The sequence below is a fragment of the Cetorhinus maximus genome, chromosome 17 (genome assembly GCF_964194155.1).
Source record: "Cetorhinus maximus chromosome 17, sCetMax3.hap1.1, whole genome shotgun sequence".
NCBI classification, from domain to species: Eukaryota; Metazoa; Chordata; class Chondrichthyes; order Lamniformes; family Cetorhinidae; genus Cetorhinus; species Cetorhinus maximus.
In genome coordinates this window covers 97,918,671-97,938,054 of record NC_135895.1, presented here as the reverse complement: position 1 = coordinate 97,938,054, position 19,384 = coordinate 97,918,671, and the positions used below count along the sequence as shown (strand labels likewise).

Genomic DNA, 19,384 nt, shown 5'->3' with positions numbered 1-19,384 from the left:
TTCACAGCATTCCTTGTGGGCCAGGAAGAGCACATGTGCTTCTTCCTGGCACCACCTGTCTCCTCACAAGCTGTTTATGAAATTGAAATGGTGATAAACATACTTGAGGGCATTTAATTACAGTGTTAAATTGCTTCAGTTGGCATATAAAAATGCCACATAGTTTGGTACGTGGTATTTGATACACAAATAATTAAAATATATTTATACGTATTTTTTTCTGATTCTACACTGTACATTTTCCAAGAGAACATTTGACAAGTAACAATACATTTTTAAAGTAAGTATGTTGAACTGTTAATCATAATAAACTCTGTATGATTCTCCTTTCTTCTTTCCTGCATAGATTATTCTAGTTCTGCAGTACCTATTTCAGACTTCATTGAATGAGAAGATTGTTATAAAGAAAACACGTATAATACTAGACATTTCTCTGTGCTAATTTATCTATTTTTGCTGATTTGGGAAAATGGAATACTTCAAAGCAGATATAAAGCGTGATGTGACAAATGAGTTGGATACAGATGACAATGAAGACCTTTTAGAAAAAATGAATGATTATCAATTCACCAGATTTGTGGAGAACCGCTGCGTTAATTTGCAACAATCGAGCAACATCCTAGATGAGGACTGCATCAAACAAAGACCAGAGAATTCTTTAGTATGGGAAAAATCCTTTGAGCACAGTATATTTCTGGATGTGGACGATGATTTCAATTTAAATTTTAGTGAAGTATGTGATTCTTATGCCATCTTCCTTTCTCAGTCGTCAGCAGAAGATGATAGCCTTAACATTACTGCAGGTTTGTAAATGTGATTATTTTTAATGTTTCTGTAAGATATTTTTCTTTCTAATGTTCTCAAAGGAAACGAAATACGTATAGGATATTGCACTAATGGAAATCATGCACTTGTGCACTAATTCTACAACAGACACGTTGTAAGTGAAAGGCTTTGTTTTGAATGTTTTGCATTCATTTGTAATTAATTTTTACAACACTACAATGCCTTTCCTGGTTCCTGCATAAATAAGTGACTGGGTGGCTAAAACAACATGAAGTCTTCAAGATGTTTTATTTTCTTTCCTCCTCTCTTTCTGGACTACTGTACTCAAAATGCTGCACCTTAGGGAGGATTATAGGGAGTCCTGTGATTTTTATTTGTACGACTGACAATTTTGACCTCAGATTGCAAACGTAGTCTGTTTCTAAACTTCTGTAATACTTAACTTAGTGTCTGAAAAGCCAGTTATGAAGGTTTTGAAACAAAAAGTTGAGGACTTAATTAAATAAACAACCACATGTTGTTGCTACAATTTGGACATTTTCACCCCATTCTTTATTAATGCTCAGAAAGCCCAGCAAGGCAGTTTCCATAGGTAGGTTTGTGGCGTAAAATAACGCACGATGACGTTGGGCGGAACTCCCAACGTCACCGCGCCCCAATTAAATTTTCAGATAGGTGGGGGCACAGCGAAATCAGCTGCGCACCCACTGACCTGTCAATGGCCAATTGAAGCCATTGACAGAGTCAATTAAGAAATAAAAGGACCTGCCCGTCGAACCTTAAGGTTAGCGGGCAGGCCAGGAGTCCCGGCACAAATTAGAAAAAGCATGAAACCTCATCCGTGGGTGGGATGAGGTTTCCTGTAGGTTTTTAAAAACTTTAATAAAGCTTTTGTAAAAATTATGGACATGTCCCAACTCATATGGGGACATGTTAGGAAAATTTTATTTTTCTATTTTTAGCTTTTTTACATTTACAGCCGATCTCCCTGAGGTTGCACTTAGCCTCAGGGAGATGACTGCGCACTTTCGTGCGTATGCGTGAAAGAGCGCACTCTCGATTTTGGGACTCCCCCCGCCTGCACAGGAAGCGCATAGCGCTTCTGTGCGGACGTCACGCTGGGCGGGCCTTAATTGGCCTGCCCACGTAAAATGACGCCGCGCCCCCAATTGGGAGCGCCGATCGGAAATACACCTGTGCGCACCCGCCCTTCAACTTTGCCCCCGATGGGGGGGAAATCCTGCCCAATGAGTTACAGTGCTGGAAGATTAACAACAACTTGCATTTATATAACACCGTTGACATAGGAAAATGTGCCAAGGCATTTCACAAATGTAATCAGACAAAAATTGACACTGCACCACAGAAGGAGACATTGGGACAGGTGGCGATGCATTTGATCAAAGCAGTGGAGCCATTAAAGCCTCTGTTCACATCAGCAGGACCAGAAGATTCTGCCAGCATGAGAGGCTGGGAAATTTCAGCCTAAGATAAGAATTTTGAAGTGCGAGCCAGTATAGGTGAGCAAGCACAGGGGTAATGGGTGTTCAGGTTAGGATACAGCAGCAGAGTTCAGACTATTCAGATGAGCTCAGACTTGTGGATGGTGGAAGATGAAAGGGTGCCAGGAGAAGATTGGAATCGTTGAATGTGGAGGTAACAATAGCATGGATGAGGGTTTCAGTAGCAGGTGGCCTGACACCTTGCTGATTGCTGAACAGGCAGTGAAGTACAACCATAGAACTGCTTTTCAGCATTTACACCACAATTGTAACAGTGCAGTGCAATGTTGCACTGACGCTTTAGTTGTGGTATAAGTGCAGCCTGATATGGCAGATCTAAAAATCACATATATAGCAATGATGTCATATAGCATCTAACAGTTTGGCCTATAATTCAATGATTGAATTGAGTTATGCAAGCTCAAAAAACTTTGAATTAATGCCATGGGATCTTTTATGTGCACTTGAGAGGGCAGACAATGCTTTGGTTTAACATGTCATCCAAAAGGCCACACCTCTGACAGTGAAGTACTCCTCAGTTTGGCATGGGATTTGAACTCATAACCCTCTGCCTCAGAGGAAGGAGTGCAACCTGCTGAGCCACACCTGACACTAAAGGGTCAACAGAGTAATCCGAACTAAATGTCCTAGTCTGTATATACCTACACCACATGAACTGCAATGGTTCAAAAAGCGGGGAGGATGATTAGCTTTAGAAGGGCATTTAGGAATGAGCAATAAATATTGGCCTTGCCAAAGGCTCCCACATCCTAAGAACTAATAAAAACAAAGCACTTCTTGTCTTATGAACCTTGCTTGTTTTTGTCACATTTGTTTCAACTTTTTTCCTATTATAAATACTTATGCTTACTGTAGAGAGTGAAGAGTTGCATGCAGGATTAACCTGAAACTCTAAACATGGTCTGAAAAGTCCCAAAGCATAGCATGTGGATGTGCTGATATCTCATGAAATTTAAATATTGCAAGAGGAAAATTTCCTGCTCTCTCAAATTTTAAATTGAAGTGAAGTAAACTTTAAAAGTGCCCAGATACTACAGTGTACAATATAAAATTATAACTGGAAAGTTATTTTCTGGTTTTCATTTGATGATTAATTTCCTGCAAATATTAGCACAAATATAGTATTAGAGTGAAGATATCATCATTCAACTACTGTTTGGTGTGTGTGTGCGTGCGCGCACGTGGAGAGGACAAGAGAAGGGAGTTCAAATCTATAGCTTAAAGGCTAAAATGACAAATGGAAAAAGAAGGCATATTATTTAACTACTTCTTTGAACTTTGAGAATAAAAAGAAAATACGTATGAATCTTAATCAAAATAAGCTGTTACAATATTTATATAACTTCACAATAAACTTTACAACATTTTATAGGCGTTTCTAGTTGATTTGAACAAAGAATTTGATTAGATTCAGAACAATGTATGGCTTGGATTACTGATCAAGTTGAGTACTATGAAAATTAAAGAAGTTACTGAAAATGAAACAGGATTTTTATGATGACAATGTTTCTCTTTCTAAAATAGATGATATTGGCAAGATTGAAAATGAATATGATGGCAGTGATGAGGATGAAATACAAACCACTGAAGAAATTGGATATGAACACAACCAACATATCCATAGTCTTAGCTATTCAGGCAAACATGATGAAACAAAAGATAATTTGGAAAGTAGTTTTCAAGACGACAAACTGCCGGAGATGGCTGGCAATACCACTGATGAGGAGCAGGAAGAGCTGCCATATGATGGTAACTTACAGAATGTTAGTGAACATCCTACAGATGAGAATCCTGATTTAGTTGATTACATGCCACCATTAACTAGACTTGTTAGTAACCAGTCAGGTCATGTACCTGTTAGCAGGGTGATCCAAACTATCCCATTTACAGATCAAAGATCAACTGTAGAAAATTCATTCTTCCAACAAAAAGTACCTGACAATGAAACGAGTACAGACACTGAAGCTTCTAGCCATAGAAATAAAAGTGAACCTAATACTTTTTTGTCAGAGGATACAGCAGATATATTGGTATCCAAGCACGGAACTAAATTGGAAAATAGCTTGTCAGTTGAACACAATGAGCTTAATGATGGAAGATCGAACATTGCTGAATCACTCCTGCGTTACTTCTCTGAAGAAGATCTGGCACTTAGTTCAACTATGTACATTGACTCTGAGACTTTACCAGAAACCTCTTTCACGGATAGTATTGAGGAAACTGTAATTAAAAACCATATTTCATCAGTCGCCAGTAATGATTTACATATAAACATTAACAAGTCAGAAACAGACCTTTCAAGGAAACAAGAGCTAGGGAGCAAATTTGCAAATGAAGAAAAAGTGTTAGAAGATGAAAATGATTCACACTACAGTAGCTCTGCTCAGGGGATCATGAAAAGAAATTGCACCTATGAACTGGAAAATTCACCAAAAATAGCACAGGAAGAGAACACAGAAGCACCGCTTAGTCTTGAAACAATATCAGAAATTGCTCAAAATCCTATGTTAAAAATGGGAAGAACAATTTCTTATAATGACATCAAATATGGTAGAGGGAAACAACATTATCCTCTGCCTGACTTTTCCAAAGTTGAACCCAAGGTCAAAATTCCCAAGAGGAATACTTCCAATAATCGTAATCCAGAAAAACCAATAATAAAAAAAACAAAATGTTCACCCAGCTCGCCAGAAAATTCCCATGCCATTCATAAATCAACTATTGATGTAGTACGAGAGATACTGGATAGCACACAATCTTCAGTAATTCTTAGAAGATCAGAAGTGAATAACAAAAAACAATCTGTGGGAGCAAATCATACCCCAGAACTTTTTCAACAAATGCAGGTAATAAGAAGTTAGTGGCTTAAAAATTAATTTGTGCCTGAACCAGATACAGTGTACGTGCCCAGTGGGGCCAGGTGACAAGACCACAACTAATTGGCCCGTCAATCGGGCAATTCAGCAGCTATGAAGGGACCAGATCAGACAGCATGGATGGGGTGGTCTCTGTTTTTAATGTGAAGCCAGGGAGAACACTTCTGGCCTGGTTCCACAGTAGGTTAAGTAAGGTGGAGCATCCTGTGGTGGTTCACAGTCCAACTTGGCAAAAGGGACTAACGACAGTTTCAGGTGCCACCCTGGATGCTGAGTGGGCAGCTGTAACTATCATGTTGGGCAATGCGTAGCTTATACAGAATAATCATGTGCATGTCCTCCGCTATATTGGACCCTTAGGTGCCCTTTTAATGCTTATAAAATGGGTGCACTGCCATTGACATTTATTTCCATTTCACCACTAGTTCTTTCACATTCTCCTAGTTTGACTTGCATCAAGAGTCATGTTAAGAATGGAACAAAAACATAGGCTAGTAACCTGCTTCTACACTCGCCAGTGATTTTTCTTGACTGCTTGCTTTATTGGGCAAAAAATGTCAGGTAGTGAACAGAGAAAGAGACAAGTGAAGAGGGTACTCAGTAGAGTGCATACTTCTGCCACGCTGTGTTAACTCAACGTTATTACAATTACACAGTTCTTCCTTGAGGATTTTCCTTGCCTGATGCTGAAAAAATAAATAATTTTATTAAGAGCTTTATTTCACTGAGGAGGCTTCAAGCCAATCTATATCCAACAACCTGCTCTGAAAACTTTGCTCACATTTTGAATGCTGTGACAAATTCCACTACAGCATATGAGACAATTCATAACATTCTAAAACAATCAACAGCATTCTAAATAAAAAAAACCCCACAACATTCTAAAAAAAAATGAATAGGCCCTATCTCCCAATGTTAAGTGATCCTTTAAAAAATTCCAGGATCCTGATCCAGATCTACATCTTTTCCAAAAATCCAATCAGTTTTTCCCTGGCCTATATCCTATCAGTGTACCAGGTTTCTTTGAAATCCACCCATTAGTTTTTGAGATATATTGTTTACAAATGGATAAACAGACTAACAAATGGGCAAAACCATTACTTCTGTCCATCTTCAGTCATGGAGGTAAAAAACCTTGACCATAGTATTTTAACATAATTTTTTGGCCCCTCCCCTGGCCCCACAAAATATCTTGGAAATATTACCTGTTCAGTTTCTGGAGTGACCTGTGTCAGTTAAGGACTGCTAATATAAGATACTTTATGCTTATTGTCAGTAAGGACACAACTCTGCCCATTGACACTTGAAAGTTGCATCAAGGTCCTAAGTATGTCATAGGACCATGATTTGCATGTCTTAATAAGTAGGTAGTTGTACTGGACATCAATTTCCAGCATTGGTTTGAATTGAAAGTGGGCAGATTCGGGGCAGAATGGGGCAGTTGTCGGCAGTTGAGGACGACATCTACTCAGGAATGTGAGTTTCTGCCATGGGTCTTCATGTGACTGCACAGGAAGATTCTCGATGCACAGATCTTTGGGAACATGGGGCAGGATGCCCCACGAGGTAATAGAATTCAAAGTGCAGGACTTACTTCCTTTTCCTTCCTCCTCTGCCTCATCATTGGGACTCAAAGCATGATGCAGCTTGATGGCCAAGTTGTCGCCATTCTGGACGATTGGTAGCAAGCTCCTAGTCTTTGAAGACCATACTGCTGCCACTTCAAGGAGCGTTTTAGAGTGTCTTTGAAGCATTTTCTTTGTCCTCCACAGGAACCTAATGGGGCAGTAGGTTCAGTGCAGTGATTTTTGGAGCTCCATCGCCCTGTTCCTGCACAGTGAATGGAGTGAAAATTGGCCCCTTAAATCTCAGAGAACATAGGATTGCCACCTATGTTATTGCAAATTTTGATGTCAAACTAATCTCTTTGTCTACAGGTGTTTAGAAATTAGTTGTCTTTATAATTTTATTCTCATGCTCTGTTCTTAGGAGGAGTTTGACAAGCTATTAATAAAATATGCAGAAGCTGAGAATACCATTGATCAGTTGCGGTTTGGCGCTAAGGTAGGTGCGTTACCAGTCAGCAACAACATGCAGGTCTTTTGCTTCATACAGTATAATAAATGGCATTGTTGTGAGTTGCATCTTAGACTGAGATTCCCGGGCCGCAATTTTTCATCCCCATTAGCATTGGGCGCATGGCGGTTGTGAGCGGACAACATGGCGGGAAGGCCAAAAATCATTTCACTACGTTGTGAAGCCAGTTTGCGATCGTTCGCTCCACCCATCAATAGGCCATCTTTCCTACTGCCAGACATCGGGAACATCATTTTAATAAATTTGCATATAATTATAATCCCTGCCCGCCGGAATCATCCCCCCACGCTGGATCTTCCAGGCACATTGGTGTGATGGAGCAACGACATGTTTCACAACTGTACATAAGCAACATGCACCTAGCGAGTTGCACTTTGCTTTGGACTTTGAGGTTTGTTTGCCTATCTTGCCTTGGGCAGCACTCGCGATCATCAGCACCAGGTTTCGTAGGCAGCACTACATCACTTTTAGGGGGGGCAGGTCTCTACCTACCAGAGCAGCCATAAGGCAGGGGTGGCTTTTCAATGGCTGCAGGGATAGGGATTGTTTGGGGAAAGGGGAGAAGAGGCCTCAGGCAAGGGAAGAGGCTTCAGGGTGAGGACTGTACTGAGGAAATGGGGGCTATTCCAGTATGTGTGTGGGGGCACTTGTTGATGTGTGCAAGTGGCCTCAAGATAGTGCAGGCTGAGGAAGCAGTCTCTAGAGGACATAAGGTCAGGTGGAGATGTGAGGGTGTGTGAGAGAGTGAGTGGTAATGTCTGTTGAGCTGGGAGTGAGTGAGATGTCAGTGAATGTGTGACGGCTTTGTGAGTGCATGAGTTTAGAGTGATGAAATGGTTGCTTTAACCTGGCGGCATGGATGAGATCACTCATCCTCTTTCTGCACTGGATAGCCAACCTCTTCTGTGCAGCATTGGTACTGACCACCTCCCAAGCTAGAGTGGTGAGATTGCTGGACCTGCTGCAGCCAGAGCAGGGGTGGAGGACATCACGGCAGGCCTACAAAAAGCATCTCAGTGACAGGTCATTGAACTTTTCTTGGCTTTCAGGGCCATGCATTCACTGGAGCAGTCCTAGGCTGCAAGCATTGAGAACTGTGTGCGCAGCTACAGTTTAGATATGGCACCAGGAGTGAGGAAGCGGTGTGGTAACGGCGTGGCAGGCGATTCAGACGCTGCCCGCTAGCAAGATAGCATGTTTTCTGTGGCTGCATAAGTATTGAGGCGGGAAGCGGATGATATAGCGTGAAAAGCCGCCATTGCAGCCACCAGGTAAAACGTCCCTTTTCCTGCCCGCTCCTTCAGTTATTGCAAATCTGGGATGATTCCTCACCCAGTCTCAGTCCAATCTTGCATCCAGGGTTTCCTAGATTGCAGTATCAGCTGGCTGATCACTCTGATAAGAGCCAGTGAAATGGCAAAGTATTTGCCACCATAATTCAGGCTAATGATTTCCACTACTTGTATGGGGGATGCAGACCACTGAATGCATTTATGGTATTCGGTGACCTTTAGTTTGCATAATTTAAGTCTGAATTGGGGTCAATTTCTACTTTGTTCAGCTCCTCTGCTTGTCTTAATTAATGTTTTGTAAACAGAACATTTTTAAGAATTTACTACCATAGTCTTCATCTAAACACACATCTTGTAACTCACTAGAATTAGAAATAGATGTATATTTAACTAACCATTTGAAGAGGAACTGAAGTGGGAAATATAACAGTTGGTGATTCTGGTAATAAGAACATTTATCTATTTACTTGTTAATATTTTTGGCACTGTGATTGCCAATAAGTCAAGGCAACCTTTGAGTCTTTTGGTCCCTCACCTATGGCCTGAATTCCATCAAACATCCAATTAGTTGCCTGTTTTAAAATTTCGATTTCATTGTCACTTTTATGAACTTGGGATTAAAAGTATGGTGGACTGAATTGTCTTATAATCCTTTTATTGTATGTGCTTACTAATAATTCTGAGTTGGTTACACTACTTATTGTGCTGGTTAGAGGCAGCCAGAAATAAATATTGGGCAAAATGCATGTGGTGGAGCCCATAAAATTTTCTGGTTGGCCTTTGTGCCTCCTACCTGCCTTTGTCCCAACCTGTCAGAAATTTTACAACAGGCAGGTGAGACGTAGGGCAGCCTATCTGCCCTTGCCCAAATTGAGGCCCACTTACCATTCAGTGCAATTTTGAGGAGGTCAGGACCAAATTGGGGGACGAAGCCCAGCAGGTTAACCTACGTGGGCATTGGGTGGGAAAGGGAATAGGGGTGCCTCCAACACTGCCCCCCTTTCCTGATTGGGTCCCCCCAAGGTCTTCTCTCCCTACCAGGTGTCCACTACCCCCTGGTCTTTCCAACATGATCCCTAGCTGCCTTGCGCAACAGCCTCCCCCCCCACTCCCCACCTCCCTCTGGGCCTCCCCTGCTGCCCTCGCTTTGAGACCCACAGACCTACCTTTCTCCTGGGCTCCTGGCACTTTGAATCTGAGGACTGCCTGTAGCACGTGGCTACCACTCCCAGTGGCGGTACTGGGACTACAGAGCTGCTGGCCAATCAGAGTTGCCAGCAGCTCTCTATGGTGGAACTTCCTCCTGAGTGAGGAGCAGAAGTTCCATCTTCAGCCAATTAACACTCTACAGAGTGTTAATTGGCTGCGGGCCTGCCAACATCAGCGGGGTTGCGTTCCCACCAACCTTATTGGCAGCGTGTGGAAAACCCCATCATCTGAAGAATCCTGCCCACCTTGTGTGGAACTCCCTTGATGTGATATTGCGCAGTTCTTTTCTAGTGATATTAAGAATGAAGGCTGTATTCAATATTACAAATGCATGAATCAATATATTTCACTTAGCAAATTGTAGGTCAATGAATATGCTACCCTTTTAATTTTGATCATTGCTGTTTTGGATCAAGCCATTCCTCTTGCTCTCATTCTAATAAGATTTAACTTTGACAACTAAGGAAAGTTACTATCATTTTTAATCCACTATGCTTCTCAGTTTAATGTAGTGGCTTAATGGAAGCATAGATTGATAAATGTAAGGGTATAGTCTTATTTTCCCCCTAATTAACACATAGTTTACTTAAACTTCAAGGGAAGCATTTCCAAAGTGAAATTGGTTTATTCTAAGCATATGTTAATATGACAATTTTAAGCGCCACTGAGAAGCAAGATGCTAAAGTTACAATATAAATCTGGAGTTGGGATGTAACCCAAATTCACAGAGAAATGGGCTTAGATTTAGTGCTAGTGATGGGAGTTCCCATACCCTGACTGGCTGGAGACCCCTGGTGGGAGCCCTGTGTCACTTCTGTGGGGGAGGCCTGATGCTATTCAAGTGTCCTCAGGCATGCAATCAAGTCCCCAGTAGGGCAGAAGTTCCACCCCCAAAAGCTGCCAGCCATTCAGAAACTCGCAGCTCTCCATTGCCGGCAGTGCCAGCAGGAGCGGTGGTTGCTACCAGTAGTGCTCCAAGGCTCAGTCTGAGTATCATCGCTGACTCCCTGGACACAGGTGAGTGGGGCAGGATTGACTCGCGGGGTGGGGTTTGCTGGAGAGAGGGGCTTCAGGGGGGGTTGGAGGCAAGGGCAGGGGTTTGGATTGCAGTAGTTCTCCCCCCTCCTGATGCCATGTGTCTTGATCAGGAATTGAGTACCTGACAACGAGGGATTCCCCACTATGAGGCCACAGGCAAACGCGACAGAATTGCTGGGCAGCTATCTGGAGGCATGAGAGCGGCACACAAATCTCATTAAATCTCTGAGCCACCACTAAATTCCAATGGGCTAAGGGATAATTGCAGGCTCATTAATGAGCCTAACTGACATCCCGCTGCTGGTGGGTGGGATTCCTGTGTTGAGCCCTTCCTGCCCCTAATTTAATTGGGGACAGTTTTCACGATGCTGAGAATCCGATGTGCGTACTTCTGCCTGATTCTACTGCACCCTTGTCCCCCCACCGCGACCATGCTCGTTCTGGGGGGCTCCATTAAATTTCAGCTGCGGTGTGAGATCCCCCCGCCCCCCCCCATCTCACTCTCAGAAAGAAGAACCAAGCCACTGCACTTTCAAAGTGCGTGGATACTGTCTGTTATCAGTTCTGCCTCAGTGGCTGCAATATAAATACAAGCTTAGTGTTGCTAACACAAAACATACGCTAATTTTAACTTTTATCCTTTTAATAGGTATCTGCATACTCTGATTCAAGTCAAAATCAAACAATTCAATCTGGAACTTTGTCACAATGCTGTCAAATAACCAATTTGACTGGTCCTCAGCAACACCAAACTCAGCCAGGATCTACCTCTGATGCAGTCATGCTCTTCCCTTTAGGTAAACAATTAAATTCTAAAATATGGACTGGCATTGTATATTTCTTTCAAGACTTATAGTAAATATGAATGATTAGGTGTATCTGAGAGGAAGCAGGCTAACTTGTTTGCATTCAAATGGCTATTTTGTTATAGCTTTTAATTGCAAAACTTCAATTTTGGTTAATTTTCAGATTTTCACTTTGATCCCTTTCCCTAGTTGCCAACATTTTTAATATGCTAAGAAAGCTAACAATATTAATTTATTACCTTGGCCTACATCTCACTTAAGATCTACATAATAGATAGCTCAGCTCAACAATCAAGAGTCCCTAAATTAATGAAATCACAAGGTGCATTGAAACTGTTGTAAGTGGACATCCAATAAAATTGAGAGTCAGCTCTCAAAGATAGATTTAGGGCACGGTTTTCGGACCCTGCCAGGGTCAGGAACAGAAGCAAATGGGGCCTGAAAATTATGAGACAGCCAGCATGCTGGTTTGCAGACCACATTCCCACCTTTTTGGGCAACCTGGGTTCATAACCTGGCATGGCGCATGCCCCCACGAGGTAGGCAGGCAAATAGGCTCATTAAGAGCCTTGTTAACCCAGGAAGAAGGAGGCTGAATAGGATGTTCCAATCAGTTCAATCACCTGAAAGTGAGAACTCAGTAGCAGGCTGGGATACTAGCGCTCCAGGCAGGCCAACAGGCCCTCCCTACTGCCTGGGTGGGTGTGCTGACAAATACTGCCCTGTAGAGGGGCACAAATGCTCATAAGCACCTGGCACATGATGTAGCAAAGCTTTGACCTGTTGTAAGTGGTGAATGTAATCTGGTTAATACAATTATTTAATGCCCCTCTGGTGCTGGGTCAAACTTAACTGTTGTAGGTCATACCAAGTTAGCTATTTACTCTTCAAATTGGCTGAATCCTTTTCAATTTTAACTTAAATTTTCCAGTATCTTGCCCTCTCAAGAGTGAAGAATAAACATAAACATTTTTTAAAATTTGAAACTGAAGTCACAATATATATCGTAAAGTATTCTTTAAAATACTGCTGTCTTAGATATTTTTAATATGAAATAGTAACACAGGGACTCCAGGAACCTGTGCCATAGGTGTTCATGAGATTTAAAACCCTTTTCTTTAAAGATAGGCTGTTCTATGTAACAAGATTATATCCTAAGTCTTAAACATCAGAGAAGTTATGAATGATTGGCTTTGTAACCATTACTTTTTTATTATTCTTAGAAAATAATTCTCAACACATTAAAATGGGTGGCTATAGTTTTTTTTTAAAATGTTTCTTCTGCCCATCCCATTCTTGTAAGTGACTTTTTTATTACTTTCTAAGGCTGCCTTTACTCCAGGCATCTATTACATGTAGTACAACAGTCTAGAATTATTTGTAGGAAGGAGCACAAAAGCAGCATGGTCTACTTCTGTAAAGTGTTTTTTAAATTGAGCATTTTCAAATGTAAATAATGTTAAAATACATACACAATTACATCAGTCTTGAAATAGAATGAGTTCTTTTTGTCCCAGGTATAATTTGTTTTTAAATTTTCACCTTTCACAGCCCAAGATACTGACAAATACAAGTTTAAAATGGCACATAGACCCTAAGCTTGGAGAACAAAATTGGGGCAATGTAAGGAGATTTCTATTGCACACCATATCTAATTGGTATATTGTCACTTTGTTCAACATAATCTGTCCTTATGGTGAATTAATCATACATTAAAAAAATGAAAACTTGCCATTTTTCAGCACATCTATTAGTAAATTATGAATTATATTGCAATTCTTAAGTATTTAGTGTTAAACGTGACATTAATGGAAATCGGTATTTTTGCTTTTTGAAGAATCAGCATATAACAACTGTCCAATGTCATTATCGGCTATTTCTGCTGGAACCCAAGCAGATTTGTGCCAACCTGTTGCTGTGGTTTACAAGACAACAGAAGCAGAACGAATGGCTCAGGAGCTAAATAAGCACATTGAATATTTTAAACATCAGGTAATTAACTGACTGAAACATAACCTTGCAAACTACTATAGCAGTAATTACATGTATAAGATTAAAAGAGGGCACTAAACATAATAACTTAGAGCGTGATAGTTTCCAAATTCTGCATAACCTAAATTTAAGTATATGAATAGGTAATTTGAGGAAGTTGATAACAGACTCCATATAACAGCGAATAGGTCATTTAAGAACACATGTAGAAACGCTGTACTGTACCTATATTTGATAGTGATAAATTAGCATCGTCACTTATGACAGAGGCTGTTGAGGAATTGTAGTTTTCCAAACTACAACATTGTTGTTAGTGCCAACCTGATGACATATAACAGACTTCTATTCACAACATTGCAAAATGTTTTGTATGAATTCATAAGAAGCAACTTATAGTGGCAGCTAATGTACTATTCCAGGGCTGGATTTTCTCAAGAGGTAAGAAGTCTTGCCACTGGGACTGAAAGTGGGCAGGATCTTGGAAGGCCCCTCTGGGAACATGCTGAGAGGCCACTAGGGTTCACCTAGCAGTCTCCTAATGTGGCAGTGGAGCACCTGGTGCCGGTAAAAAGCTAGTGGGGATGGAAACTGGCCCTTAATTGGCCACTTAATTGACATAATTGGGCACCGGGTGGGCAGCTGCGCTGCTGAGGTTCCCACCACTGAGAATAAGCCATGGCAGCAGGAAGATGTTGGCTCCCTCTGTCACCATTTTATGGGGCCTCCTGCCTCCCAGCCCACATTTTCCTCCAGGAAAATTTATTAAATTCCCAACACTGTTCATACAGTACCAAAACCAAAAATAGCCAAGAACGTGCTTCACTATATGTCCAGCAGATGGAGCAAAGTAGAAGCTATTGAATAGATTTCCAAGGAGAGTTTTATCCATAAAGGGTGAACATTTTCACCTTTTTTAGTGCCACAGCTAATGATGGGGTTGGTGTTGGGGCAAAATAAGCTAAAAACTTCAATACTAAAAACTGCAATTCCTGAACAGCCTGTGATATTTAAAGAACAACACCAATTGTTGCTTGTAAAACTAAGTCAAAAAATTGGCTGATTAAATGTAAACTGAATTTGACCATTTGTTTTCTGTTATTTTTTGAACGCAATTATAATCAAGCACCAGAAAGGAAGACCAGTAGATTACATGATGAATATTTCACATTAAATGTAGGGTAACACACAAGACTTGAATTTCAATGGGAATCAGGTTACAATAATTGATTCCTTTAAAATGTTTTCTTCAAGCAATTGCTTTTAGACTGGAAAATCCAAAATAATTTACAATTATGATTTTGCAGATTCCATAACATTTTCACATTTACATAGATTAAATAATCAAATATTATCGGTGATTTTGGACTTTTCTTTATTTGTTGCTTTAGTTGCTCTAGTTACTACTGTTTTATTCATTTCAGTGGTTTCCATAGTCACTGATATCTTCCTGTTATTGTGATATCCAATAGAATAGCCTTTGAAACATATACGCACTCATAGTTTATTCTTTTCTTAACAGACACTCAACACCAAAGTTCAGTGAGAATAATATCTGTGTTGTATTTTGAGCATCATTGTTCAAATTAAGTTCAGTGTAGGTGGATTGAAGTATTACTTTGCATGAGCATGTGAACTGATACATACTGATAAAGAAGATGAAAAGAGACATAAACACTAGCAACACAAGTTCCTTTAAATGAAATATTGGCATATTTCAAGATGGAAAATATGTTGGTGACAATTTTGATGATAATTTAATAATCTAACACCAAAAGTCTCTCATTAATTGAATTCATCTATAACATGTTAACTAAAAAAGCAAATCTGAAATGTTTAAATATACTTTTTATAGCAGTCCTGGATTGCTTAGCATTTGATTTTAAAGCACATAGCGCAGAAAGCAAAAATTCAGAATCCAGTCTTTCAATAATTACTTAACTAAAGCTTATAACATCAATAGATATCAGTCATTTCTTTACAAATACAGCAGAATTCTATTTCTTTATGGTAGATTGGTGTCCTGAACCATGGGCTGTCTATTTTATCCAGCACAGTTCTTTCCATTTTGAAATAATAAAGGAGAAATATAGGCCAGAATTTTCTGGCCCTGCTGGTGGCATCATGGTGGGCGGGTGGGCGGGGGGGGGGGCAATATGGCGAGAAGGCCAAAAATCGGTTTTGCACCGTCGTGATACTGGTTTGCAATCGTCCACTCCACCCATCAATGGCGAGCTGCGTTTCCTGCTACTGCACGTCAGGAACCTCATTTCAGCACTTTAGCATCGCACTGCTCGCCAGAATCATTTCCCCCCCCACCACATCAAATTTATCGCCCACATTGGCTTGACTTCAGAACAGCCTGCTTCATGACTGCCTTTAAAAGGCATGCACCTGGCGACCTGAACTTCAAGGGGAAATCGGAGGTGAGCGCACACAACTTTGCACAGCGCTCGCGAGCATCGTCAAGGAAGAGGTGCTGCCCATTTGCAGGGGGCACGGGGAAGTCGCTTTTTGCAGGCTGGCTTTCAGTGCGGTGTTGGAGCAAGGGCTTCAGTGCAGGTCAGGTGGGGCAGGGTGGGGTTTAAGGCAGAACAGACTGAAGGAAGTACTCAAGCACATGCCGGGAGTGTGGGAGGCAAGGCAGCACAGACTGAAGGATGTACTCAAGAACATGCCAGGGTTGGCAAGGGGATGTGGGAGTGAGGGAAGCAGCCACACATTTGTAAAAGCTTGTCAAAAGTGAGCATCAGCTCCATTGACATGCTTGGACTCGTGCCTCTGAAGCTTTTCTGCCCACTCAAGTAACACAACAGCAAACAGCATGAAAGTGCCACCAAATGCTCCAGAACTCTTCACCCCTTGGGCGCAGACTGCAAATTAATGTGTGTTTTAGTTGACAGCAGAGCAATTGGCTGACTAGGCAAGTTTTAGATTTCCCCTTGCGAAAGGTGACCATGGCGCAGTCATTGGTGGACGCGCTCACCACCCCTTGCAATGTCTTTATTAAAGTTTGGACTAGTATCCATCATGGTTCCAGCTAACAGCGCAGCCTTGCAGTGTGGGTTAGGAGAATGCCTGCGCCTGAAATGAGAGCACAGCATGCAGTCCAGTGGCCGAAACTGTTGCCAATCAGTCAAGTGGAGTGGGGCGTAGGTGGATGGGGTTTTGGATAGCCAGTGAGCATACTGCACACTGACCATCCAAGTAGTGATCAGCACTCTCCTGCATGGTTGAAGGGGCCTTCAGACTTAACCAAAAGAGGTTCTTAGGTCACCTATGCTAACCCACGTATCTCTCTCTTTGATCCTGCAGGAGGAGAACATCAGGATCATGCAGCTTGGTGATTTAGCGGTATGCCTCATGGCTTACAGGGAGCAGAGTAGAAAAAGAAGAGAGTGTCAGAGGCGCCAGGCTCGGCAAAGAGAGAGATGAAGAGGTGGCAGGGCCTGTTGCGCACTCAGCTGAAGATCCACAGCAAGCTTTCACTCGTGGGTGCCTTGCGAGACCCAGGGTCAATAGATGGTGCTTGTCACTCCTGCAGATGACTGAGAACCAGTGTTGCCAAAGACTGCTCATGTCTAGGGAACTGGTTGGTCACATATGCCACCTACTGCAAGATTTGATGCCACTGGGACATGGTGGGCATCCACTGCCAGTGGTCATGAAAGTGACCACAATGCTCAATTTTTACACCAGTGGCTCCTTCCAGGGCTCTACAGGTGACCTGTGCGGGATCTTGCAAGCCTCCACACACAAGTGTCTCCAGGAAGTTACGCACCCCATCTTCACAAAGGCACAGAACTTTATGCATTTCGTCTGGGATCAGGAGAGTCAGGAAGCAAGAGCGCTGGGATTTGCGCAGACCTCTGATTTTCCACAGGTGCAGGGTGCCGTCAACAGCACTCACAGGTCTCCATGGCAACAAGCAGTCAACCACAAGGGCTTCCACTCGCTGAAAGTTCAGCTTGTGTGCGACCACCACAAACGCATTCTACAGGTCTGCGCATGATTCCCAGGGGGCATCCACGACTCCTACATCCCTAGCAGGTCTCAGATCCCTGACATCTTCCAGGGTCCAGAGAAGCTGCAGGGTTGGATCCTCAGGAACAACGGCTACCCACAGAGGACGTGGCTGATGACGCCCATGCAGTGGCCTCAGACTGCAGCAGAACGACGGTATAGTAAGGCTCATGCCACGACCCAGACTTTGGTGGAGCAAATGATAGGCATTTTGAAAATGAGGTTCCAGTGTCTTGATAGGTCCAGTGGAGCACTTCAATTCCATCCACCGTGGGTGTCGCACTTCATCTTCACTTGTTGCGCACTCCACAACCTGGCGCTGCAACGGGAGGAGGACCTGGCTGAGGAGGAGGTGGAAGAGCTGCACATCTCCTCCAAAGAGGAGGACATCAAAGGAGATGACGATGATAATGTCCTCGAAGGCGAGGATGCTGGCATGGAGGCCATCGCACTGGCCAGATGAGGCAGGCACACTCGGGAGGCCCTCATAGCCACAAGATTTGTGGAGGATAATGATGAGATGCAGTGAGGACAGTCCTAACATTGTCACCTTGCATCTGTGAACGTTTGACTCCTGTGTGGCTGATGGCGGTGCACATACCCTCAGTGCTCAGGCTCATGTCATGGATATGCAGCGGAGGCCCTAATAGTTGGCAAACTCCAGGAGGATGATGACGACATGCAGTGAGGAAACTCCATAGATCTTCTCAGAGCCTCTGTGAATGTCAGACTCCGGTCTGACTGAGGGCAGCTCGCTTGCGTTCTGTGATCAGGGGTATATCATGGAGATGTAGCATGAAACTTTAAATGCACCTGATTCTTTGTCAGCTTTCAGCACCTGACCCCTTCAGGAGTGCACCGTCACCGGTCACAGATGCTGAAGAGATGGGGGGCCAAACCCACCTGAAAGGTGTTGAGAGAACGGAGAGAATGTCAGAACTCTGTGGTGCCTGCCCATGACATCTGGCATCAATGACAAGCACCATCGAGGTGCAGGCATCACTAATGTGTCCAATGAGTGTGAAGCTGGACCATCACTTTGGTCTGAAGGTTGCAACACTGCTCAGGGAAGAGGCTCTGGACTGAGACACCTGCCTTTATCTTGTCCAGGAACCAAGGTTTCACATCTGAGTGACAGGGACACTGCTCATCATAACAAGGAACCATAGGCAAGGAGACATTCTTGGAAGTTTATTTACAATAGTGAACATTATGTACAAGTGATTAACACCCCTGCCCAGGTTGTACAGGCTCAGTTCATAGCACCCTCGCCTTTGAATCAGAGGGTTGTGGGTTCATGTCCCACTCCCGGAAACCAAGAACTGTGAATGTACTCGAAAGGGTTACATGCGACCTGTTGATAACTCGAAAGAGTTACATCTTTTGGCTGACTCCTTGAGAAGGGGAAGCTGGAGTGAGATTGAGCTGCCCCGCATCCCTCTCGCATTGACACCGTTGGAGGCCATCTGCGGCGTCAGCGATAGAGTTCAGCACGTACAGCAGTGTTGGACCAATGTCATGGACCAAGGTCTCCATGGCGGCTGCCATCCTACCAGTGTTGATCTCGGTGCATTGGCATGGCAGCGCTATCACCTCAGACTGAAGACGGATGGACTCTTCCAATGTGCCTTGCAATCTGAGGAGTGCAGCAGACACCCATCCCCATGTTCCCGAGCTTGCCTTTGCAACTCCAACAACTGAGGTATGGCCGAGTCCAGAGGCTCCTCTTCTGACTCAGATAGCAG

General features: G+C 42.8%; 1 protein-coding gene across 1 annotated transcript in view; it reads left to right on the top strand.

Moving 5' to 3' along the window:
• The window catches only part of aknad1 (AKNA domain containing 1), a 61,775-nt gene that overhangs the window by 7,483 nt on the left and 34,908 nt on the right, over window positions 1–19,384 (top strand). Inside the window, exons 2-6 of the mRNA XM_078561798.1 lie at window positions 347–803; window positions 3,834–5,155; window positions 7,175–7,249; window positions 11,471–11,618; window positions 13,465–13,619. Coding sequence (XP_078417924.1) covers window positions 470–803; window positions 3,834–5,155; window positions 7,175–7,249; window positions 11,471–11,618; window positions 13,465–13,619 — 2,034 coding nt within the window. The 5' untranslated portion in view covers window positions 347–469. The remainder of the gene's footprint in view (window positions 1–346; window positions 804–3,833; window positions 5,156–7,174; window positions 7,250–11,470; window positions 11,619–13,464; window positions 13,620–19,384) is intronic.